Raw genomic sequence first — 26,541 nt, 5'->3', positions numbered from 1 at the left:
GTGGAGTTGCGGATAATGATGAGGATTGTCAGAGGATACAGCAGTATATAGATCGGTTGGAGACTTGGGCGGAGAAATGGCAGATGGAGTTTAATCCGGACAAATGTGAGGTAATGCATTTTGGAAGGTCTAATGCAGGTGGGAGGTATACAGGAAATGGCAGAACCCTTCGGAGTATTGACAGGCAGAGAGATCTGGGCGTACAGGTCCACAGGTCACTGAAAGTGGCAACGCAGGTGGATAAGGTAGTCAAGAAGGCATACGGCATGCTTGCCTTCATCAGTCAGGGCATAGAGTATAAAAATTGGCAAGTCATGTTGCAGCTGTACAGAACCTCAGTTAGGCCACACTTGGAATATTGTGTGCAATTCTGGTCGCCACACTACCAGAAGGATGTGGAGGCTTTGGAGAGGGTACAGAGGAGGTTTACCAGGATGTTGCCTGGTCTGGAGGGCATTAGCTATGAGGAGAGGTTGGATAAACTTGGATTGTTTTCACTGGAACGACGGAGGTGGAGGGGCAACATGATAGAGGTTTACAAAGTTATGAGCAGCATGCACAGAGTGGATAGTCAGAAGCTTTTTCCCAGGGTGGAAGAGTCAGTTACTCGGGGACATAGGTTTAAGGTGTGAGGGGCAAAGTTTAGAGGGGATGTGCGAGGCAAGTTTTTTTTTTAAAACACAGAGGGTGGTGAGTGCCTGGAACTTGCTGCCAGGGGAGGTGGTGGAAGCAGATACGATAGCGACGTTTAAGAGACATCTTGACAAATACATGAATAGGAAGGGAATAGAGGGATATGGGCCCCGGAAGTGCAGAAGGTGTTAGTTTAGGCAGGCATCAAGATCGGCGCAGGCTTGGAGGGCCGAATGGCCTGTTCCTGTGCTGTACTGTTCTTTGGTCTTTGTGACAGCACCTGTGAACTAATGCCAGCTTGGCTTGACACCTGAAGATGGCTGAAGGGAAGACTTTTTTTTTTAAATGACAATTTTTTAAAAAAGGAACCATTAAAAGTATTCCTATATTGCACAGGAGGATCACCTGTGTCGACGTTTATGTTAACTACAACAAATTGACATTCCTTTGGAGGCACAAAAACCCAGCAGGAAAGGCAATCCAAACTTGGCTAACAAGAAGTTAAAGATTATATTAGATTAAAGGAGGAGGCTTATAAAATTGCCAAAAAAGTATCAAGCCTGAGGATTGGGAGCATTTTAGAATTCAGCAAAGGAGGACCAAGAAACTGAAAGAAAATAAAAGTAAACTAGCAAGAAACATAGAAGCTTCTATAGGCATATAAAAACGAAAAAGATTAGTAAAAAAAGACAAATGTGGGCCCATTACAGGCAGAGACATGGATATTTACAATGGGGAATAAGGAAATGGCAGAGAAACTAAACTAATACTTTGTGTTCCAAAACAAGAAATGCTGGAATCACTCAGCAGGTCTGGCAGCATCTGTGGAAAGAGAAGCAGAGTTAACGTTTCGGGTCAGTGACCCTTCTTCGGAACTTTGTGTTTGTCTTCATGGAGGAAGATACAAAAAACCTCCCATGAATACGAGGTATCTAATGGACTAGCGTGAATCTGATGATCTACATCCCAGAGTATTTAAAGGAGGTGGCTGTAGAGATAGTGGATGCATTGGTGACCATCTTCCAAAATTCAATAGATTCTGGAGCAGCTCCTGCAGATTGGAAGGTAGCAAATGTAACCCCACTATTTAAGAAAGGAGGGAGAATGAAAATGGGGAACTACAGACCTGTTAGCCTGACATCAGTAGTAGGGAAAATGCTAGAATCTATTATAAAGGATGTGATAACTGGACACTTAGAAAATAATGCTGGAATGGGCAGTCAACATGGATTTATGAAAGAGAGATCATGTTTGACAAACCTGTTGGCAGCTTTTTCTTTTTGAGGCAGAATAAATAAGGGGGAGCCAGTGGATGTGGTGTATTTGGATTTTTAGAAGACTCTAAGGTTCCACACATGAGGTTAGTAAGCAAAATTATAACACATGGAATTAGGGGCAACATACTGGCATGAATTGAGAATTGGTTGATGGACAGAAAACAGAGGGCAGGAATAAACAGGTCGTTCTCAGGCTGTGATTAGTAGGGTACCACAAGGATCAGCGCTTGGGCCCCAGCTTTTCACAATCTATATCAATGATTGGATATGGGGGACCAAATGTAATATTTCCAAGTTTGCTGATGACATAAAACTCAGTGGGAATGTGAGTTGTGAGGAGGTTGCAAAGAGGTTTCAAGTGGATTTAGACAGGCGAGTTAAGTGGGCAAGAGCATGACAGATGGAATATAATGTGGAAAAATGTGAAGTTATCCACTTTGGTTGGAAATACAGAAATTCAGAGTATTTCTGAAATGGAGAGAGATTGGGAAGTGATGTCCAAAAGGGACCTGGTTGTCCTTGTTCATAAGTCATTTAAAGCCAACATGCAGGTGCAGAAAGCAATTAGGAAGGCAAATGGTATGTTGGCTTTTATTACAAGAGGATTTGAGTACAGGAGTAAAGAAGCCTTGCTGCAATTGTATTGAGCGATGGTGTATAGTATTGTGTACAGCTCTGGTCTCCTTACCCTAGGAAGGATATACTTGCCATAGAGGGAGTGCAATGAAGGTTCACCAGACTGATTCCTGGGATGGTGAGATTGTCCTATGAGGAAAGATTGAGGAGACTGGGCCTGTATTCTCTAGAGTTTAGAAGAATGAGAGGTGATCTCATTGAAGCATATAAAATTCTTAGAGCTCGACAGGGTGGATGTAGGAAGGTGCTTTCCCTGGCTTGTGTGGGGTGGGGGGCGGGGGGTGGTGGGGTTGCGTCTAGAATCAGGGAACAGTCTCAGAACGAGGCAGGCCATTTAGGACTGAGGTGGAAGAATTTCTTCACTCAGAGGTTGGTGAATCTTTGGAACTCTCTACCCCAGGGGGCTGTGGAAACTTAATCATTGAGTACAGAAACATAGAAAATAGGAGCAGGAGTAGGCTGTTCGGCCCTTCGAGCCTGCTCCGCCATTCATTATGATCATGGCTGATCATCCAACTCAGTAACCTGTTCCCGCTTTCGCCCCATATCCTTTGATCCCTTTAAATCCAAGAGTTATATCTAACTCCTTCTTGAAAACATACAATGTTTTGGCCTCAACTGCTTTCTGTGGTAGCGAATTCCACAGGTTTACCACTGTCTGGGTGAAGAAATTTCTCCTCATCTCAGTCCTGAAAGGTTTACCCCGTATCCTTAGACTATAACCCCTGGTTCTGGACTCCCCCACCATCGGGAACCATCCTTCCTGCATCTACCCTGTCAAGTCCTGTTAGAATTTTATAGGTTTCAATGAGATCCCCCCCCCGCCCCTCACTCTTCTGAACTCCAGCAAATATAATCCTAACCGACTCAATCGCTCCTCGTATGTCAGTCCCGCCATCCCAGGAATCAGTCTGGTAAACCTTCGCTGCACTCCCTCTATAGCAAGAGCATCCTTCCTCAGATAAGGAGACCAAAACTGCACACAATATTCCACGTGTGGCCTCACCAAGGCCCTGTATAATTGCAGCAAGACATCCCTGCTCCTATAATCGAATCCTATCGCTATGAAGGTCAACATACCATTTGTCTTTTTTACCGCCAGTTGCACCTGCATGCTTACCTTCAGCGACTGGTGTACGAGAACACCCAGGTCTCGTCGCATATTCCCCTCTGTTTATAGCCGTTCAGATAATAATCTGCCTTCCTGTATATTCAACACAGAGTCAATAGATTTCTAAATATTAAAAAGATATCCAGGGATATGGGGATAGTGTGGGAAAATGGCGGAGGTAGAAGATACGCCATGATCTAGTTGAATGGCAGAGCAGGCTCGATGGGCCAAATGGCCTACGCCTGCTCTTATTGATGTTCAGTAATACACAGTACAAGCTTCCTGGCCATAATACATACCATATTGTTTTACTAAGGCAGAGCTGCGTTTAAACTTAACTTCCATATTACAGCTACAAAGTCGAATTCCTGCAAATGGGTATTTCAGGAGTTCAGTTAAAGACTAATTCCTGGCAACCTGTGTCCACAGATTGACAGCTGTTATTAAACATTAAACAGGGCGGCGCAGTGGTTAGCACCGCAGCCTCACAGCTCCAGGGACCCGGGTTCGATTCCGGGTACTGCCTGTGTGGAGTTTGCAAGTTCTCCCTGTGTCTGCGTGGGTTTTCTCCGGGTGCTCCGGTTTCCTCCCACAAGCCAAAAGACTTGCAGGTTGATAGGTAAATTGGCCATTATAAATTGTCACTAGTATAGGTAGGTGGTAGGGAAATATAGGGACAGGTGGGGATGTTTGTTGGGAATATGGGATTAGTGTAGGATGAGTATAAAATAGGTGGTTGATGTTCGGCACAGACTCGGTGGGCCGAAGGGCCTGTTTCAGTGCTGTATCTCTAATCTAATCTAAAAAAAAATCATGAAGTTTCTCCCCTTGAGGGGAAGCCAGGTCTAGAAAAATAGCAGCAGGATTGATTTTCTTTTACTTTTACCCTTTTTAAAAGGTGATCATTGACAGATTTGTAGTCATGAGCAGTTGTTTGTTATAAATGTGATATTTGTGAGACACCTTCAAAGCAGATGGACACATTTCAAAACCTTTAGATACGTGGCAATGAAGATTTCTCCACCGCTTTCAGTTATATGCCCAAGACTGATGTGATAATACTTTCTTCCTCACAATCAACAACCACAATGGGCATTAAAACCCAAACTCCATCTCTCCTCCTTTACTCTGGTTGGTATTGCACTTCTCCCAAGTGATCATCATCCATTTCTTCATCCATAACTGAAGTATGTGAACCAGTTACTCCAGTGCAAACGGTTGAAGTTCTGCCTTTATCACACAAAGCTGTGCCCCCTTACCCTCTGCGCCTTTGCCAGCTCCTCCTTCAGTCGCTCTGACCCTTTCTCCCGTATTTCCACGGAGGAACTCCGTAGCCGGGACAGGTGGTAGGCATTGCGAAGCATCTCCTCGCTCATGGGCTCAGAGTTTTCCTGCTGAGCATTTGCTGAGCGTTGCTCAGACCCAACTTCTTCATCCACGGGCATTGCCTCCTTCCAGGTCTTCAGGACTCTTTCATTGGCAAAACACTGGCTCCCAGCTGCTTGCTTCTGTTCCCTAATTAGAAAGACAAATAGGAATTCAGGTGATGTATCCAGACTTTTGGAGCAGGTCCACCCTAATCCAAGCAACAACACTGCTTCCATCCTTATCCAGGTACGAACACACACAGAGACAGACACACAGAGACAGACACACAGAGACAGACACACAGAGACAGACACACAGAGACAGACACACAGAGACAGACACACAGAGACCAATCTACAATGAAAAGGGAACAGGAGGCCTCTGGCGGGAAATGAGGGGAAAGATAAAGATACTAAGGCAAAGAATGAACAAAATCTACCTAAAGAAAGAGAGAGGAGTTATAGGTCCTCCCATCATTTACAAAATACTGCAAACAGTGATGCATAACTGCACAGCAGTGGAGGTTAAATTGGCTGCAGCCTGTGGCATGTTACTGGAATTCAGAATAAACCCTCCTCCACAACTGGATCGGTACAGTTACAATGAGCTGACACAAGATGGTGAGCACACACCACAGCTACAATGGATAGCTGAGATTTTTAACCACAGTTTTCATCTCTCTCAAAGCCGCTGACTCCTTCTGGGGTATCGTCTTCAGGCACCATCACCCCTATGATACTTCACCAATTCAGCCATTCTCCACATATGACTCAAGTAATTGTTCTTTGCACCCCCACTCCCCCCACACACATCTCCCACTGTTAATTCTTTCAGTGTCATACTGTTCATATCACCATGGAGACAGCACTCAATATTCCTATTTTCAATACTTACACAATTGCATCCAAAAATAGTGAAATATTCCCAGAGATTTAGAAAGGTGGGGAGTTAAATGACTAATGTATGATGCAAATACTCACTGCCAATTTACATGAGATAAAGGTCAACAGATTAAATGTTACTGTCAAATCTTATCAACCTTTCCTCCTCCCTCCAGCAGTGCTGTGTGGAAACTCAGATTCATTGTCCTGCATTCTACTCCAATTCATTCTTCCCCAGGGCCTGAAAGCTGGAGAATTCTTTACTTCCTTAAATTTTCCCATCATCATACAATCTGCAGGCTTTTGAAACCCAAGCTTGATGTCACCCAACCACTGTTTCTTGATTCAGCTCATCTTCTCTCCCACTCCTTCTAATCAGAGAGCACTTTTGGGCTTTGCGCCTCAGTTTCTCATCAAAATAATAAATATTACGTAAGGAGGAAAAACATATTGGCAAAAACACTGGGAATGGGAAACGATCTACAGCAACATAATTTATTCAGTGAGCAACTGAACCATACAGGCCACAAGATCCTGAAGGATGAGGCAGACATTCAGTTCATCTCAATTCATCAACCCAGGAAGACCCAACCATCTTTCCCATCCCACTGTTACATCTACTTGCTTCTTAACAAATTCCTAGGATTTCACTGTAGCAGTCTGGGATTAATATCATCTAAACCTAGGAATTTCTTTGTTTAAAGCCTTTATTTCATTTGTACCTGATTTTGTTTGGGAAAGCATCCATGGTACTCCTGTCATCTTGTTTTTTTTTTAATCCGCAAAATGTAGGAGAAAGGGAAAAGTCCAGTGATGACAGAACAGACTTCACTGTGATGCCCTGACTGTATATTACCTATTGGCCCTCATTGTTCATGTCCAAGCTGATAAATAAGATGAATGCTCCCTTGGCCGAGGTACAGAACATTAGCAGTATCCACGGAACTGTACAACAAAGTCAGTGCCTTCAGGACAGGAAAGCAGAAAACTGGCCAAATAAAAATCCAGACACTACCAAAGAGACTTTCCTGCAAGATCTGGGCTGTGACCCACAGGAACGTAATGATCCAAGTCACTGTGATCATTCCCCAGGCATCTCAGCTGGGAATGCTGCCAGTGTCAATACCAACAGTTCCTATTCTACTGGAACTACAGCAGTGCAGGAGGCTTGGGTCTGTCAGAGCTGTTCTATACTCAGGCTAATAGTGTCTTATTCAGCTCTCACAGTGACACTCTGTTACCCAGGCTGCACAACAGCACATTATACAGTTCGTCTCCCAGTCAGATATATCTAGGTTGAGATGCGAGATCGAACACACACACACACAACACAGAGTCCCGGGTTAGTTGGTTTCAGCGAGGGAGATATTAGGACACTACACTCGTTCTCAGTGCAACCAAGTCGGCCACAATTCTTGTTCCTGCTGACTGTGCAGTAACGTCTGATGCAAAACGCACATTTCAATGTCAAATGAGAACGGGATCTGGATGAGAGCGATAGTGATAGGAGATTCAATGGTTAGAAAGACAGGAGATTCTGTGGTCGCGAACAAGACTCCCGGATGGTATGTTGCCTCCCGGGTGCCAGGGTCAGGGATGTCTCGGATCGCGTCTACGGGATTCTTAAGGGGGAGGGGGAGCAGCCAGAAGTCGTGGTACACATCGGTACCAATGACATAGCTAGGAAAAGGGATGAGGACCTGAAAAGCAAATATAGGGAGTTAGGTTGGAAGCTAAAAGGCAGGACGAGCAGAGTAGTGATCTCAGGATTGATACTGGTGCCACGTGCGAGTGAGGCTAGAAACAGAGAGCGAGTGCAGCTGAACACGTGGCTACAGAGCTGGTGTAGGAGGGAGGGCTTCAGATATGTGGATCATTGGGATACCTTCTGGGGAAGGTGGGACCTGTACAAAAAGGACAGGTTGTATCTGAACTGGAGGGGCATCAATATCCTGGGCGGGAGGTTTGCTAGCGCTCTTTGGGAGGGTTTAAACTAGTTTGGCAGGGGGATGGGAACCTGAGCTACGGATCAGTGGATGGGGTAGCTGTTGAACAGGCAGATACCGAGTGTAGAGAGTCTGTGAGGAAGGTTAGACAGTTGACAGGGCAAAATTGCAGCCAGTGTGATGGGTTGAAGTGTGTCTATTTTAATGCAAGAAGTGTCAGGAATAAGGGTGATGAACTTAGAGCATGGATCAGTACTTGGAGCTACGATGTTGTGGCCATTACGATGTCACAGGGGCAGGAACGGATATTGGATGTTCCGGAGTTTAGATGTTTCAAAAGGAATAGGAAGGGAGGTAAAAGAGGTGGGGGAGTGGCATTGCTAATCAGGGATAGTATCACAGCTGCAGAAAGGGAAGTCGTCGAGGAGGGTTTGTCTACTGAGTCATTCTGGGTGGAAGTCAGAAACAGGAAAGGAGCAGTCACTTTATTGGGAGTTTTCTATAGACCCCCAAATAGCAACAGAGACACAGAGGAACAGATTGGGAGGCAGATTTTGGAAAGGTGCAGAAGTAACAGGGTTGTTGTCATGGGTGACTTCAACTTCCCTAATATTGATTGGAACCTCCTTAGTGCAAATAGTTTGGATGGAGCAGTTTTTGTCAGGTGTGTCCAGGAAGGTTTCCTGACTCAATATGTAGATAGGCCGACTGGAGGGGAGGCTATGTTGGATTTGGTGCTTGGCAACGAACCAGGCCAGGTGGCAGATCTCTCGGTGGGAGAGCATTTCGGTGATAGTGATCACAACTCCCTGACCTTTACTCTAGTCATGGAGAGGGACAGGAGCAGGCGGGATGGGAAAATATTTAATTAGGGGAGGGGAAATTACAATGCTATTAGGCAGGAACTGGGGAGCATAAATTGGGAACAGATGTTCTCAGGGAAATGCACGACAGAAATGTGGAGGTTGTTTAGGGAGCACTTGCTGCGACTGCTGGATAGGTTTGTCCCGATGAGGCAAGGAAGGGATGGTAGGGTGAAGGAACCTTGGATGACAAGAGATGTGGAACAGCTAGTCAAGAGGAAGAAGGAAGCTTACTTAAGGTTGAGGAAGCAAGGATCAGACAGGGCTCTAGAGGGTTACAAGGTTGCCAGGAAGGAACTGAAGAATGAACTTAGGAGAGCTAGAAGGGGACATGAAAAAGTCTTGGCGGGTAGGATTAAGGAAAATCCCAAGGCGTTCTACACTTATGTGGAGGACAAGAGGATGGCCAGAGTAAGGGTGGGGCCGATCAGGGATAGTGGAGGGAACTTGTGCCTGGAGTCGAAAGAGGTAGGGGAGGTCCTAAATGAATACTTTGCTTCAGTATTCACTAGTGAGGGGGGCCTGGTCGTTTGTGAGGACAGCGTGAAACAGGCTGATATGCTCGAACAGGTTGATAAGAGGGAGGATGTGCTGGAAATTTTGAAAGACATGAGGACAGATAAGTCCCCAGGGCCAGATGGGATATACCCAAGGATATTACGGGAAGTGAGGGAAGAGACTGCCGTGCCTTTGGCGATGATCTTTGAGTCCTCACTGTCCACTGGAGTAGTACCAGATGATTGGAGGGTGGCAAATGTTGTTCCCTTGTTCAAGAAAGGGAATAGGGATAACCCTGGGAATTATAGACCAGTCAGTCTTACGTCGATAGTGGGCAAATTATTGGACAGGATTCTGAGAGACAGGATTTATGATTATTTGGAAAAGCAGTTTGATTAGAGACAGTCAGCATGGCTTTGTGAGGGGCAGGTCATGCCTCACAAGCCTTACTGAATTCTTTGAGGATATGACAAAACACATTGATGAAGGAAGAGCAGTGGATGTGGTGTATATGGATTTTAGCAAGGCGTTTGATAAGGTTCCCCATGGTAGGCTCATTCAGAAAGTAAGGAGGCATGGGATACAGGGAAAGTTGGCTGTCTGGATACAAAATTGGCTGGCCCATAGAAGACAGAGGGTGGTAGTAGATGGAAAGTATTCAGCATGGAGCTCGGTGACCAGTGGTGTTCCGCAGGGATCTGTTCTGGGACCTCTGCTCTTTGTGATTTTTATAAATGACTTGGATGAGGAAGTGGAAGGCTGGGTGAGCAAGTTTGCCGATGACACAAAGGTTGCTGGAGTTGTGGATAGTGTGGAAGGCTGTCGTAGGTTGCAACGGGACATTGACAGGATGCAGAGCTGGACTGAGAAGTGGCAGATGGAGTTCAACCTGGAAAAGTGTGAAGTGATTCATTTTGGAAGGTCAAATTTGAATGCGGAATACAGGCTTAAAGACAGGATTCTTGGTAGTGTGGAGGAACAGAGGTATCTTGGAGTCCATGTCCATAGATCGCTCAAAGTTGCCACCCAAGTTGATAGGGTTGTTAAGAAGGCGTATGGGGTGTTGACTTTCATTAACAGGAGGATTGAGTTTAAGAGCCACGAGGTTATGCTGCAGCTCTATAAAGCCCTGGTTCAACCACACTTGGAATATTGTGTTCAGTTCTGGTCGCCTCATTATAGGAAGGATGTGGAAGCTTTAGAGAGGGTGCAGAGGAGATTTACCAGGATGCTGCCTGAACTGGAGGGCATGTCTTACGAAGAAAGGTTGAGGGAGCTAGGGCTTTTCTCATTGGAGCGAAGAAGGATGAGAGGTGACTTGATAGAGGGGTACAAGATGATGAGAGGCATAGATAGAATGGATAGCCAGAGACTTTCTCCCCAGGGTGGAAAGGGCTATCACCAGGGGGCATAATTTTAAGGTGATTGGAGGAAGGTTTCGGGGAGATGTCAGAGGTAGGTTCTTTCCACAGAGTGGTCGGTGCGTGGAATGCACTGCCAGCGGTGGTAGTAGAAGCAGATACATTAGGGACATTTAAGCGACTCTTATTTAGGTACATGGATGACAGTAGTATGAAAGGTATGTTTTAGTTTTAGAGATACAGCACTGAAACAGGCCCTTCGGCCCACCGAGTCTGTGCCGACCATCAACCACCCATTTATACTAATCCTACACTAATCCCATATTCCTACCACATCCCCACCTGTCCATATATTTTCCCTGCCACCTACTTATACTAGGGGCAATTTATAATGGCCAATTTACCTATCAACCTGCAAGTCTTTGGCATGTGGGAGGAAACCGGAGCACCCAGAGGAAACCCACGCAGACACAGGGAGAACTTGCAAACTCCACACAGGCAGTACCCAGAATTGAACCCGGGTTGCTGGAGCTGTGAGGCTGCGGTGCTAACCACTGCGCCACTGTGTAGTTTGATCCTAGAGTAGGTTAAAGGTTCGGCACAACATAGTGGGCCGAAGGGCCTGCACTGTTCTATGTTCTAAAATCAGGCTCAGCTACAATACCTTCAGGAGGTGGAATATCCTGTTGTATTCGCTGCCCAAGCTCACGCAGGAATGATGCCCATTTAGGAGAGATGCTGGTGCTGTAGAATTATACCCCAGCAAGAGTCAGCACCTGCTGCAACGGAAGGGAGAGCGCTGAAATGGAATCAAGCCAAATGCGTGGGAGCTTTCTGCATAAAAGAAGTTAAATGGCTGTTTACGTTGGCCACATTTTAAGTGATGTAAGCAACTTTTTCTTTTTTTTTTTTTAAAAAGTGCCGTCCCATTTTAGGAACAGCATGTGTTTATAAGCAGTAGAAGGACCATCAGTGCAGTCAGCTACATCCAAACACTGATCTTGTCCTTTATGCTTCATGCATCAGTTAGCTGAAAGGACAAATAGGTCAAAAGACAGGGCAGTCAACAATGTGCAACATCTCCATACAGGCCAGTCTGGATAAAAAGAAAAAGCTGACCAACACTTTAAAAAAAAAGCTAACAACTCAAAGATAGCCCTATGACTTGTTAAAACAAGTCGTTGCATGGAAAATACAAAGCAATGGGTATATTCAACCCATTAACTTCAGTGCAAGGGGAAGAAAAAGCACAGTTCAGAAGTGGCTAAAGGCAAGGCGTGAGAACTGAATACGAGATTTACATTCTGTGGAGGTCTGATTTGGCACTTATTTGGTGAATTTTCCAGCATTTTGAACACCATTGTAATTGTCATACAGGAAAGAAGTTTTTCCTGAAAAAGTTAGTTATTTGAAATGAAATTAAAGTAGCTTTATGGATTGCAACGAAATTTTACAGGAAGCAACCCCAGACACCGCATGTTAACGTGAGCTGAAATCTTTTACCGCACACATCTATCATCCCAGGAGCAGTGCAGTCAGAAAGTAAAATCACTGCCATCTGTTCCACCATCAGCCATGATCTAATCGATGGGTGTAACAGGCTCGAGGGGCTAAATAACCAAATCCAGTTCCAAGACAAAGAAAAGCTTGGATTAATGAAGTGCAGCTTGCCCCAAAGCACTTCACAAACAACCCTACAGAAGCCCAAAGGCAGGTGGCTGATTAGTTGGATTGAGGATAAGCTGATTTAATCATTTAAAAATGGATTGTAGTTTTCAAAATATCTTGAGGGATAAGGGCAAATCAATATCAAAAACTAAACTCCGATAAAAGGTTCATACCATATATGAAACCCGTCTTTTTCTCTTTTAGAAGTTGATCACTTCAAATGTTTTCTGATTTTCCAACCTTAAAACAAGATGCCCTTTTCATCCCTTCAAAACAATTAGGGCAGGATTTTTCTTGATCTGCTCCTACAGGGTCAGGTCAGGACCTCTGCCCACCATTCTGACCCTGGGGCAGGTGTCATTATCTAGGCAAGGTTAGCTTCCGGCATGCTCTTGTCAGCAACTGGCCCCAGTAATATCCAGGTGTTTCTGCAACAGGGACTGATGCTGAAGCACCATTAGAGACAGGAGGCCAGTTTAAAAGGGGCCAAATGGCCCCACAAATTGAAGCAGATTATTTACTGAAGGCCTTTGCCAGGTAGGCAACCAGAGCAAAAGCAGCACAGTGGCCACACTTCCTGTCTCATGGCTAGTAAGGAGGTGCTGCTGCATAGAGTTGGGTGGAAGAAGGATTTACGTTCCACAGCACTGTCCTTAGAGGACAGTACCGCATCAAACCTGACAACGCTGTGCACAGTATTCCCAAGTCTCAAGAATAGGTGTGGAAGTATTTTTGTCTAGCTCTGGATTCGTGGCTGCCCCTTTAAAACCAAGCCAACACACAAAGGAAGTGAATTTTCACTGGTGCGCTCTCGCTTACCTGCTGTAACTTCACAGGAACCACCACAGAAAACCCATAAAAATGGTGTAAACTCTGGTTATGCGGTTTCTCCCGAGACTGCACCACTCTCCTGCCAAAATTACAGAAGAGCAGGACTTCCCCCGCAGACATTCACTCCCAAGAGTTTAAAAGCCTGCTGCAGTTAAATTCCAGGTAGCCAGCCTAAAATCAAGGTGGCATGGTTTGGGTTCATTAACTCTAAGGTTATAGGCTGGAGAGAGGAAACAAGCTCCATAATTCAAAACATGGACAATGCTGTGTGATTGGTTCAGTTACCTCTATGACAGACAGGTTCTTTTTGAATTCACTTATGAGTTACTTAAATTCAAGGAGCCCCAGCAACTGAGTATTTAAATACATTGAACTTTTCAAATATGAGAGAGAGCGAGAGTTATATGCGGCCAGTGCAGCTTCCATAGAAAGAAATATAAAAGGAAAGGATCACTAGCTAAAAAGTTAGTTCAAAACACTAGTAATTTAAAGTCAGAGTTACATAGCACAGAAACAGGCCCTTCGGCCCATCATGTCTGTGCTGGCCATTAAGCACCTATCTATTCTAATCCCATTTTCCACCACTTGGCCCATAGCCTTGTATGCTATAGCATTTCAAGTGCTCATCTAAATACTTCTTAAATGTTGTGAGGGTTCCTACCTCTGCCACTTCTTTAGACAGTGTGTTCCAGATTCCAAACACCCTCTGGGTGAAAAATTTTTTCCTCAACTCCTCTCTAAACTCCTGCCCCTTACCTTAAATCTACTGACCCCTCTGCTAAGGGAAAAAGTTTCTTCCTATCTATCCTATCAATTCCCCTCATAATTTTGTATACCTCAATCAGGTCCTCCCTCAACCTTCTCCACTCTAAGGAAAACAACCCCAGCCTATCCAGTCTCTTTACAGCTGAAATGCTCCAGCCCAGGCAACATCCTGGTGAATCTCCTCTGCACCCTCTCCAGTGCAATCACATCCTTCCTTATAGTGTGGCGACTAGAACTGTACACAGTACTCCAGCTGCAGCCTAACCAGCATTTTATACAGCTAGTCAATTTAGTCAAGCAACTGCAGAAAATGTCTTCCTTTTATTTCAAAATGCTAGAAAGTATATTTGTTCCTCTAAATATAGATTTTATTTATTTACTTGCTTAACTTTGTTAAGTAAATGACAAAGTCTGAAACAAGTTTGGTGGTGTAATCCTCTGCTAATTTTTGTAGATGTGAGATAGATTCTATGGGAGGCATATTGCAGTAGCTGAAGTAATTAGCAGGAAGGTTTTTCTGAAATGTTCCTGAAAGCTATCAGGGATGGTCAAAGTGTTGTCAAGCTCAGAGAGAATTGGGACTTCACGATGAGAGCAAGCTAAAGCTTTTCCATTGCTTATCATGCATGCCCATACTCCAGCAGGGCACACATTCAGGCTGCAACTTATAACTGATATCTTTGGCACATTCTTATCTTCCAGGCACTTCACAGATAAAATCCCTGTTAACAACCACCTACCTGCATAATACTTAATAACTTTGACCCATGGGTGAGATACAGAACGCTTGCAGAGCCTCTAGTTTGATAAGTGTGATGCCATTGCTATTGCATCATGCTGTTGTTTTTGGGAAATAAGATGAAAGTATTCGTCATACTGGCCTGGGGAGAGCCAACTGTGTAACAGCCCCGACAAACAAATTTTTCTGCAGCACCTGTGGAAGAGTCTGTCACTCTAGAATTGGCCTTTATAGTTACTCCAGGCGCTGCTCCACACACCACTGACCCCCTCCAGGCACTTACCCATTGTCTCTCGAGACAAGGCGGCCAAAGAAGAAGACTGGCCTGTGCGCCAGTAAATCATTTGATACACGTGTGGATAGTACAATGGCTGATACTGCAGACTACTCCCTTGCTAGCCTGGACATATTCCCTTGCTAGCCTGGACAGAGGCCACAAGTTGAAGGAGGTGGTGACCTGAACGACTACAGGTTGGGATACCCCTATGATGCTGCTGGTTGGCTGCAAAGATCCTTGCAAACAATGGCACCAATCTTCAACTGGCTTTGATGCCCCAGAAACTGCCAAGCCTATTTTTAATAGGTCATTGGCAGAGGGGCATGCCAGGGCCCAGACTTACTGCTGGCTCTGGTGCCAACTGATCTCATGTCATGCCTTCTTTTATCTTGTACTGCATCAACCTTTTAATACTTTAATATTTCAGACGCTTTAATAAACCCCATGATTAACTTTGACTCACTAGCAACACAATTTTCAGGAACTCCACTCCCCCCACCCTATGAGGAGCAGGCGAGGGTCTGGAGGCGGCCATTTTTACTGCTGCAGTTTGAGGCATGTTTACGCCCCACTCATAATATTTAAATCAGGCATCCACGATGCAGTTAGAGGCCAGAATTAATTTTTAAACACTGGCCAGCCGATTTCCCGGGGTTCAGGAAACCTAACAGCTAAACGGAGGCAGGAGCTGCCGGATCAAGAAGGCAAGTACATTTTATAGCACTGCTTGTGGGTCAGGGCTTCCTCCAGTCCCACAAACAAATCTAACGCAATCAGCTGCCCCCTTCCAAAACAGCAATACAAAGCCAGCCCCCCTTCCGTCCCAAATGCAGGTCCAACCACACTGTTCTACCCCCCTCCCCCACCACCCTTTCACCCCACCCTGCCTCCCTTCCTATTAGCAGCTGAACCAGTCACCAACCCTCAATCTTTCCCAGTTGCCACCCCAACAGTCCCCAAATGCAGTCTTGTACCGCTAGCTTTCCCACCTGGCTAGCCGATCAATCTGGTCAGCTGCCGGGCAGGAAACGGTGGAAAAATATTAAATGTGGCAAGACGTCTCCATTCCCCAGCTCTCCCCCACCCACATGAACAAGTCTTCCCTCCCAGTACATATCACAGCCTTTGTCTCTCTCTTGAAATGTTTCCTTTTTTTTTTTAAATTAAGCTACCCTGTTCTGCTTAAGTCCAGTTAGCTTGCCAGTGAATTACCAGATAACTAATTATAAATCCCATAAAAAAAGAAACAAGGCTTGCTTTTAACAGGAACTCTTCTACCCAGAATGCATATGGTAGGTCGTGGATTATGCACCTGGCAATTGTCCCATATTCAGGTTAGTGGGACTCCCTGACAGAAGTCTGTATTTGCAAAATTTGCTTGATAATGAATAGCAAGAAAAGGGAAAAAAACTCAAAACATTTATAAAAATGCTAAAAAGGGATAACAAAAACAAGTGCCAAAAACACACTGTAAAACTGGGACATTTTTTTTTTAAAAAAGGCAAGGAAACCTTTGACCCTTTAAGCATCCCACCGCCCATGGAGTCTCCCTCAGGCCCATTCCACATGGCCAAATGAGGTACAACCCAACCCTGAGTGGATGGAAAATTGTTCGATCTCATTTAAATGCACAGTAATACTTAAATTAAGCACTGCATCATTTCCAGAGAGACTACTTTAAGCTGTTCGAAAACATCTGCCAACAGATCACACTCAGCACTGAAATGGAGCAGAGCTAGATTTTCATGTCCCCCAGTGCCAGTTTCACTCCTGCACCATAGTGACTGGCAAATATAACCTGTAACAGGGCAATTTTTAAACCAGCCTATGAAGGGGTCATGTGTTTCTTAGTGATCTCTCTCCATCTCATCAAATGCAATCTTTTTGTTCTTTTTTGTGGTACCAAAATCACCACGCTGAAATAATATCCCTATAGCAGGGTTGCCAACCCTCCTGTCGGATTATCGAGACCGTCCTGGATTTACAGGTTGCTCTCCCGGGCACTACTTCTGCCGACCCTGGAGAAAAGAAATCAGAACTTCGCACTTGTGTGCGTCAAACAAAGTCAAGAGGGGAGAAAGCCTAGGAAACAGTGTCACAAAGACAATAAAATCCAACTGACAATCAGGAGGTAGAAAAGATGCTGCATAGGTGGGTGTGAATTTAAAGATTAAAAATTAACCTTTGGCCCTGCAGCACTCCAATTATCCCCTCATCTTAAATTAAGGCTGTGGAGTATTGAAAAAGAGATTTGACCAGGTCGGTCAAGTGGGGGCAGGTAATTGACAGGAAAGGAGAGGATAACAGACAATGGCAAAAAGTGGCTACTAAATTATATTCAGCTTACAAGAGATTAAATACACACAGCATGCAAGAGTCTAGGAATGTAGATTCGATTTAGACAAAGTTCTGTCCAGAATGTTTTTTCCTACATACTGTATCAATTCAAGACAATGGGAGTTCAGTAAGAGAATCCAGTGACATTCCCACCCAATATTTTGGAATGGTTTCATTTTTTTGAACCCAGTGGGAGAGCTGCCCAGGAGGCCCATACCCAGAGTACTGGCAGTCTTGATTGGCCGATCACAGACATGGCAGGGTTATGCCTTTGACATCCTGTCGACTTGGGACATAAGCTTAATCTGCAGAAACCTGGGGCTGAATTTTCACAATGGAAGTGGGAAACAGAAGTTGGGACTGCTTCCGGGTCCCAAACCTGCCTGTGGGGGGTGGGTGGAGGAATTAGATTAAAGTCACAATTCTCACTGGCCAACCTCTTAATTGAATTGCAGTCGTGTTTGGTGGGCAATTAGAGGCCACGGGGGCAGGAGCAGAGGCAGGCCAGATGAAGTTCGGGCCCGATTTAAATCCCCACGGCAGCCATTTAAATCTGAAGGAAGCAAGATGGCAGAGTCTGGGAGTGGACTGAAGTGCAAAGAAGATTAGAAAGCCGGACACCTGGCACCCAGGGCAGGGCAGGGTGGGCGGGTGGTGTTGGCAACGGGTGCAGTGAAAACCACCCCATCCGGTAGCATTCCGAGCAGAGTTGCACTGGGTAGCCTCAGCATTGCAGCGGGGCTGGTTCTTCTGATATTGCGTCTTCCACAGGTGCAGGTATCCACCCGAGTAACTTTCTCCCTCTCTCTCCACGGCCCCAGAGGAACCTCACAAAAGCAAAGAAAATGCTGTCACACTTTATAAGCGCACATACTCTCACACCTTGGCGGATCCTGGTATATGTTTAGATATGGTGGCATTGGGTGAGGAATTTGGCACACGTTTACAGGGGAGGTGCCAGAGGCAGAGGCAGCTGTGGGCATTCCCCTCAGAATGGAGGACTGGCAAAGCCCTATTCAGCTGGGTATAGGTGCAGGGCCTCAGGAGTCACAGGAATGGAGGCTCTACCTAGACCAGCACCAGGAGATGTGCTTCCACATGTTGGAGTTCCCTGAGGCAGTGTGGGATCTTGGACCTAGGATGGTGGAGTCCATCTAGCTCATGTGTGCCACCATGGCTCAGGTCTACGAGCACATGAGCTCCTCCAGAGTGTGGAAAACCTCATTGAGAACCATGTGCAGCATCAGATAAGTGGGTGGAGGAGCAGCACACTGACATGCACAGGATGCAGCATGGTGTAGGCAGGACCTGTCAGTGGCGCTGGTGGCACAGATGTCTGGAATGGATGCCAGTTGCACTCCAGCTGGTATCCCCCTCCAGCCATCCAGAGCTGGGGACAAGGGCTGAGGAAGTCACTGAAGAGGATGAGGGAACCACCCCTTATGGGGGAAACCAGCATCCTTGGCTCCTTTGGCTGTGGGAGGTTCTGTATAGCTGGGTCATGTGACAGAGGCTGCCTCTGCAACAATACGGTCGCAGCAGCCTCTGGAGACACCCCACTGGCACCTCCACAATAAGGGAAGCTTCCATCAGCTCAGCCGCAGGCGGAGACCAGTGAACAGGCTGTCTCCGCCTCCTCGGAGGCCGCAGGGGGAGCACCACGTAGGAGTGGCCAAGTGTGGAGACCACCACATCATGCAGATCACAGGGTGGGTCACTGAAACAAAAAAAAAATGCTGGAAATACTCAGCAGGGTTAAGGAAAGGACAAAGGCTCTGGCACATGTGCATTCTACATTGGTGCTAACAGTTTAGATGTTTCAGCCTTCACCTTCAATAGATGTATTGGCACATATACCTCAGTGAACTGCATCCCATCCCCTTTATCCTGAGTTAGAGGGACTCAGCTGAAATGTTCTTGAATCACGTGATTCCTGAAGAGACCTTCTCCCCCCGCACCGTGCCCAGGCACCATCTTGTGCAACTGGAGCACCTCCGTTCTGGATCCTCCCCCTGGAACTCACGTTTCAGGGTCTCTTAGTCTCAAAAGGTCCACACCGCTCTGGAGGGCCACGTAATGGAGAGTGCAGCAAAACACCACAATGCTCCCAGGGTCTTGACCAGTCAATGATGCCCTACACCTGGGGGAAATTCAGCAATGGTGGCAAAACCTACTGCTCTCATCTGTTGTGAAATAACTTGTTGCCCAGCTCTTGCAAAGCAGGCATCAGTAACATGCAAGAAGCAGTGATGTGCTGCCGTCGAGGTCCGTAGCTGATCCTTGAAAAGAGCCAGAGGTGAAGAAGTTCAAGGTCACAGTGACTTTGACGGCCACTGGCAAGGCATGGCGGGCAGTGCTGTGAGGCATGAGGTCTTCAGCAATGAGGGCACAGACGTCTGTGGTGACTATCTGCCTGGAGAGTCACAGTCTCCTGCAGCACGGAATCTCAGTCACCTCCAAGTAGCTCCTTCATCGTCAGCAGATCCTACATGGAGGGTATGACCTCCATGTCCTTCCTACCCTTTGTACTTTTCCTCTGCCTTCACAGGAGCCCCGGCCATTAGGGAGTGTTGCTCATCACTACTGGGCATAAAATCGGAGACTTGTGCTCCTATTGCCAGCTGCTGCCTTCCCTGTGCTCAGCTAGCTACCCAGTTATCCTTGGCTGCCTTGCCTTCTGCTCTTCTGCCCCTGCAATGACAGGAGGATGACCCCCCCCCCCCCCCACCCCTCCCCTGCCAGAGCACTTAGTGCCCATTCTCCTTGCCACTTGTGCAGCACCAAAGGCACCTGTTTCCCAATGGCCGAGTACCCTCTGCGCTATTGAAAGTTTTATGGCTCTGGTGTAATTCCGTGGGCGGGCATGGCTGACTTCCCACTCTACCAGTATCCTTTCACTGGTCTTCCCCAGACTATGTCTAGCCCGTGCGCCCCCTTGGAACTCTCAACTAAGAACTCCTTAAACGAGCTCTCAGAATACCTTAATTGGCCTTAAGTTGGAAAAATAGGGCAGGATCAAAATCCTGGAAATCTCTTCCTAACAGTACTGTAAGTGTACCTACACCCAAAGGACTGCAGCGGTTCAAGAAGGCAGCTCACCACCACCACCTTCTCAAGGGCAATTAGGGGGGTAGGCAATAAATTCTGGAACAAAAACAAGAAATGCTGGAACCATTCAGCAGGTCTGGCAGCATCTGTGGAAAGAGAAGCAGAGTTAACGTTTCGGGTCAGCGACCCTTCTTCGGAACTCTCCTTGTCTGTAGGTTTGATGACCATGTCGGGGTTAGACCTGAGAGAACGGAGTGCCTCAAGTTCAAAGGGGGACAGGTTAGAGTAAATTCTGGCATAGCCAGTGATGCCCACATCCTCCAAACAAATAAAAAAAAAATAGAATCACAATCCCACCCAGGTGAACATGGCCAGTGCCAGGAATGGCGCCATAAAACCAGCACGCCAGCCAGCACGGGTATTTCTGGGCCTGTCCCCTGGTTTCCACCCTCAGCGGGGCCTGAAAATGCAGACACACTGGGAGAACACTCGAAGGTTACAGCTAATTTTTATCAAGGATTTTGCTAATCTGTAAAGTGATATGCTGTTATTTTGTGTTATGAAAAGCACTATTAGATTGAAATGCAGGGTAAACTATATTCTGTTTGTTCACATATGGCCTGAATGCTGACTATCTGCATAGAATGCAAACTGTTGCCATATGTATGCCTCTCTTAGAACGCAGCAGATTGCTGGGCTCAAGATATCTCCCTCTCCCACCATCAACATCCTGGGGGTTACCATTGGCCAGAAATTTAACTGGACCAGCCATATAAATAAATAATGTGGCCAAGAGTTCAGAAGCTGGGAATTCTGCAGCAAGTAACCCACCTCCTGACTCCCCAAAGCCTGTCCACCATCTACAAGGCACAAGTAAGGAGCACTATGGAATATTCTCTACTTGCCTGGATGAGTGCAGCTCTGACACTCAAAGCTCGACACCATCCGGTAGAAAGCAGCCTGCTTGATTCGCACTCCATCCACCTTAAACATTCCCGCCCTCCACCACCGGTGCACAGTGTGCCATCTACAAGATGCACTGCAGCAACACACCAAGCCTCCTTCGACAGCAGCTTCCAAACCAGAGACCTCTACCACCTAGAAGGACAAGAGCAGCAGATGCATGGAACCACCACCACCTGCAGGTTCACCGCCAAAACACACACCATCCTGACTTGGAACTATATAGCCGTTTCTTCACTGTCGCTGGGTCAAAATCTTGGAATTCCTTTCCTAACAGCACTGCGGGTGTACCTACACCCCAAGGACTGTAGCGTTTCAAGGAGGCAGCTCATCACCACCTTCTCAAGGGCGAATTAGGGATGGGCAACAAATGCAGTCTTTGTCAGCGACGCCCACATCCCATGAAATGAATTTTTTTTTTTTTAAAGTGATCTTTAGAAGGTGCTACTCCGTATGATTTACACTTCAAAAAGTATTTCATTTGCTGTAAAGTGCTTTGAGATGTCCGGTGGTCATGAAAGGCACTATATAAACGCAAGTCTTTCTTTATGATTCTATGAGTGACAGTAGCTCTCGAATCATTTTAATGACATTTGTTCACTTGTGAGCCCAGACATTGAGTGCTGTAGGATTTTCAACCAACAGCGAGCACCATTTCCCAGCAGAAGTCACTGAATAGTAATTAGAAGGGATTCACATTGAATTCCCCCATCCCTAGTCCAGGACAGTTAACACAGCTGCCAGACTGGGCCTGCAGCAGGTGGTGAGAGAACCAAGAGGGAAAAACCTGCTGGACCTTATCCTCATCAATCCACCTGTCACAAGATTCATCTGTCCATAACAGTGTTGGTAGGAGTGAACACCACACAGTCCTTGTGGAGACAAAGTCCCATCTTCACACTGAGAACACTCTCCCATTGTGTTGTGTGGCACTACTGCCATACTGAAAATTTCGCAGCTCAAAACTGGACACCCATGAGGCCACCAGCAGCAGAATTGTATTCAACCACAATCTGTAACCACATGGCCCAATATATCTCACTCTACCATTACCAAACCAGGTAACCAACCCTGGTTCAATGAAGGGTGTAGCAGAGCATGTCAGGAGCAGCACCAGGGACTTAAAAATGAGGTGCCAACAGGACTTTCTGCATGCTAAACAGCAGCAGTAGCATGATGTAGACAGAGCCAAGAGATCTCACAAGCAGTGGATCAGTCCCTGAATCACACACCATTATGACTTGGAAATAGATCACTGTTCCTTCACTGTCACTGGGTCCAATTCCGGGAACTGCCTCCCAAACAGCAGTGTGGGTGTATCTACGTCATCGTCCTGACTGCAGTGGTTCAAGGCAGCGGCTCTCCACCACCTTCCCAAGAGCCATTAGGGATAGGCTTGTCAGCAGCACCAACATCCCTGAAAGAACTTTTTATTTTATTCAAACATTGCTACAGATATTCCAGATGAGACTGGATAACTCAGCACAGCCCAGAGTACAATCTTTTTACAATGTCAATGCATAAGGCATACCCCCAAGACACAGAAGCAGTAAGTTCTCACCATTGCTATCTGTTTTGCAGCTCCTGCCAGCTCTCTCTCTCACGCTCTCAATGAGTCTTCACTGGTCACCATTCACACTTCAGGTTTGTTGACAAGTAGCCAGTTTTTAAATCAAGTTCTCTCTTCGCTGTCCTCCCGCTCAGTCCAGTTCTACATGGGGTTGGCACTGGGTTCCACCACTTACTGAGTTCACAGCTGATTATTCTTCCAAAAAAAAAAGTGAGCAACTGACAGGAAGGCAAGCCAGGTGTTGCAGTCACCTCTGTGAAGGTGAATTTCAAATGATTTACAAAGAGCTGCTGAGGCTGTGTGTTGAATTACAGACTGAAATGGATTGCCAGGAAGGGCTGCTATTTCTACCCACTAGCTGAGATCTTTTGAAAAGAAAGATCCATCATGGAATTGCAGGGAAGGCCACTGTTATATGGTGACTGCAGAAATCCAGGTCCTTTCTTATTGCGTGATTCCAGAAATTTTATTGCCGTTTGAGATTATGGACTGAATTTTAAATGAACAATGCGGATGGATATGGAGGGGAAGAAAAACAAAAATCAGGAAGCGACATGGGCAGGAAGTCAGACGTGATGACATCCCATCCCGATTTTATCCATGTGGAGGTCGGAGGTCCAACAGCAACCTGGCAGGCAATTTAGGTAAATGGCTAATTGAAAGTGATTGTGTGTCAGATGCAATTTTATAAACGGCGCATGGGTCTCCTTCAAGGAGGCAACACTGAAGTGGCAGATGACGCCTGCCTGGAAGGAGAGGCTATCAAAAAGGCAAGCACAGAGGGCCTGGAAGGGCCATAAAGACTTGGCCAGGCTGAGCTCAGCTCGGAGTAAGGGGAAGGTTGGCTGTGCTGCTGGGGAGTGTTGGGGCGCCATTCAAGAGTGCAGCACGCAAGGGACACCTGGGCAAGGGTCACAAGTGTGGGCATCAAGAGGGAGATACTGCCTTTGAGACAGGCCATTAATCATGGGCCTCATTCACCTCGGCTTTGGGGACCCAGTTGAAGATGAAGTGCACCTGAGCGTGAGGGAGTGCCAGGCTGCTGAAGGTGCACCACAACAGACTATGACCCCAGTGGCCTCCGGACACAGCAGAACAGGGAAGAGGAGAGAGCAAGGGAGGTGGTCAGCACAGATGGAGTTACCCGTCGAGGCTTCAACTCCTGCGGATGTCAGAGAGGCAGTGCCAACTAAGACTACGACTCTGACTCTCCAGGGAGGCCATCACTGGCCAGTGTGTGATGATGCAAATTGAACTGTGTCCCAGCAAACTGAGTGGCAATCCAATGCCAGTATCCCTGCAGGTCTTTATGGCACTGAACTTGTACACCACTGGATCATTCTAGGGATCCACAGGGGACATTTGTGCAATCTCACAGTCTGCAGCATCAAGGTCACCAATGCCCTGTTCCGGAGGGCCAGAAATTGCACTTCCAAGCAAAGGGGGCCATTGTCAAATTCCCCCAGCTGCAGGGGATCAACTGCACGCATGAGACCACCAAGGCTCCTGCAGACCAGCCAGTGGTCTTAATCAACAGGAAGAGCTTCGACTCCCTCAATGTGCAACTGGTCTGCGACCACCGTAAATGGATCCTTGAGGTCTGTGCACACTTCCCGGGAAATTGCCATGATGCCTATATTGAGACAATCCCTGAACATTTCCACCCTCCCTCCAGCCTTCAGAGTTGGATCCCTGGAGACAAGGTCTATTCACATGGACACAGAAGAGAGGTAAAGCGCGGGCTACTATTGAGCAGGCAATTGATCTGAAGAGGAGATTCAAGTGACCGAACGGTCTGGGGGAGTCCTTCCGTATGCCCCAGTGAGGGTCTCCTGTATTATGGTTTGTGTGCTACACAACCTTGCCCTACAGAGGGAGGAGCTGATGAGCATCGAGGAAAGCAAGGAGCAGTCTGCCTCCTCAGGCGATGATGAGGATGTGAAGCACGAAGATAGGCAAGCTAGGCCAGATGAAGAACCCCAGGGGCAACATGACATAAGACATGGGAGACATGCAAAAAAAGCCCACAAAGCCCTCAGATATTCATTTGTTTCTTTATGGTCCTTATACCTTATTCAATAAAGACCTTCCTAATGAAGCAATCTTTCACCATTCCTTCCTTAACGGTCCATTGTTACTGAACATTTGCAGAGAGCTGATCTGGTGAGGCTCTAGAGTTGAGCTCTCGTAGCAGTGATTGTCTCCAGCTTCTTACTAGAAGGGTGAAGCCCTTGATGGAGGAAAGAGGAAGGAATCCACGCCTAGCAGTAAAGATTTATTTACAAGTCATAATGGAGGCGGACAGTGTAACGGTAGACAAACACTCACCCGTAAAAACCCAGTGATTCGAAGTGCACTTTTTAATTCACTTACGGTGAACTTCTACACAGTGCTGCCCCTGTGCTATCAGCTGAGGTGGAGGCTGCCTGCTGACCTTGGCGCCTGTGGCTATGGGATGTGCCCCATCCTCAGGATGCCTTGGGCCTGGAGAGCCACGGCATGCTGCAGCCTCCTGGAAAGCAGTACCGCCCTCTTTTGGCTGGGATGTTGGAGGAATTGATGACACTGGCAGAGGGACAGAAGAGCTGCTGCCAGCACCAGGACCACCCTGAGAGGAACCCCCAGCTGAGGGAGGCATACACTCCTCCTTCCTATCAAGGCAGACTTCTGCCTCCCTGCTGACTTGAGAGGACAGAGGACCTGATGGTGACTGGAAGTCCCCTGTCCCCTTCTCACTTTGCCACTGCTGCCTTGGGCCCATGGTCAGGATAAGGGTATGGAGGTCTGCACGAATGTTCTGCAGAGACCGAGTACTCTGCTGGATGTGGCTCTCCATCAGAGCTGCCAACCTCGCAATGGAGGAGGCCACTTGTGAACCAGTCAGAGACAATGGTGAGTTCAAAGCTTGGATCAACTGCATTTGGGCACGCGTAGCCTCTGGCATCTCTGCCAGATGTCGCTGCACCTCTCGCTGCGGCTCCAGCATTTCGCTTGTTGCTGCTGAAACCGGAGGCACATCAAGAGCCTGGGGCTCAGCATGGGCCTGGTCTCCCACAGTCCACTGACTGTCAAGAGGCTTGGTTGTCCCCACCTCAGACATGCGTACTGTGCTCACCAGATTCTGTGCCCAAATCTAAACTCGCTCACAGACCCACTAAGGTGTGAGTGGAGGGTGGAGGAGTACAAGGTGCCGATGAACCCTCATGAGAACAGTTCTGATGAAAAGGTCACAGACCTGAAGGGTTAACTCGGTTTTTCTCTCCAAACGCTGCCAGACCTGCTGAGTTTTTCCAGCATTTTCTGTTTTTATTTCAGATTTCCAGCATCCAAAGTATTTTGCTTATTACCTCAAAATAGATTAACTAGTCAATGATATTTGTACCTTGCTGTGTGTAACCTATTCAACTTAAAATGGAAGAGAAATTGGGTGAATTCCTTTACAACTGGACACTCCAATCTGTCCAGTTTTCCAATATTTACTGCACCCAGACAATCCAGTGCAGACCCAGGAACACAAGAAGATGTTACGATCTGGAATGCACTGCCTGAAAAGGGTGGTGGATGCAGTTTCAATAGCTTGCAAAAAGGAACTGATATATACTTGAAAAGGAAACATTTCACAGGCTAGGGGAAAGAGTGTAGGGGAGTGGGACTAATTGGACAGCTCTTTCAAAGAGCTGACATGGGCTGAATGGCGCTCTTTTTTGCATGATTCTGTGAAGTATTAGAGGTTTTTTTGCAGCGACTTGCAAACTAAACGGAGTTATAA

The 26,541-nt window shown here is 46.7% G+C and overlaps 1 protein-coding gene across 5 annotated transcripts in view; it reads right to left on the bottom strand.

The window, feature by feature from the left end:
• Positions 1-26,541, bottom strand: part of LOC137377021 (guanine nucleotide exchange factor for Rab-3A-like) — a 91,531-nt gene that overhangs the window by 27,829 nt on the left and 37,161 nt on the right. For all 5 annotated transcript variants that reach the window (XM_068046162.1, XM_068046160.1, XM_068046161.1 and 2 more), the window contains exon 2: positions 4,917-5,172. In XM_068046162.1, the coding sequence (XP_067902263.1) occupies positions 4,917-5,172 (256 nt within the window). The remainder of the gene's footprint in view (positions 1-4,916; positions 5,173-26,541) is intronic.

The sequence above is a fragment of the Heterodontus francisci genome, chromosome 14 (assembly GCF_036365525.1).
Source record: "Heterodontus francisci isolate sHetFra1 chromosome 14, sHetFra1.hap1, whole genome shotgun sequence".
In the NCBI taxonomy this organism is placed as follows: domain Eukaryota; kingdom Metazoa; phylum Chordata; class Chondrichthyes; order Heterodontiformes; family Heterodontidae; genus Heterodontus; species Heterodontus francisci.
Note: the sequence above shows the minus strand (reverse complement) of the source record. Positions and strands in the feature narration are given on the sequence as shown.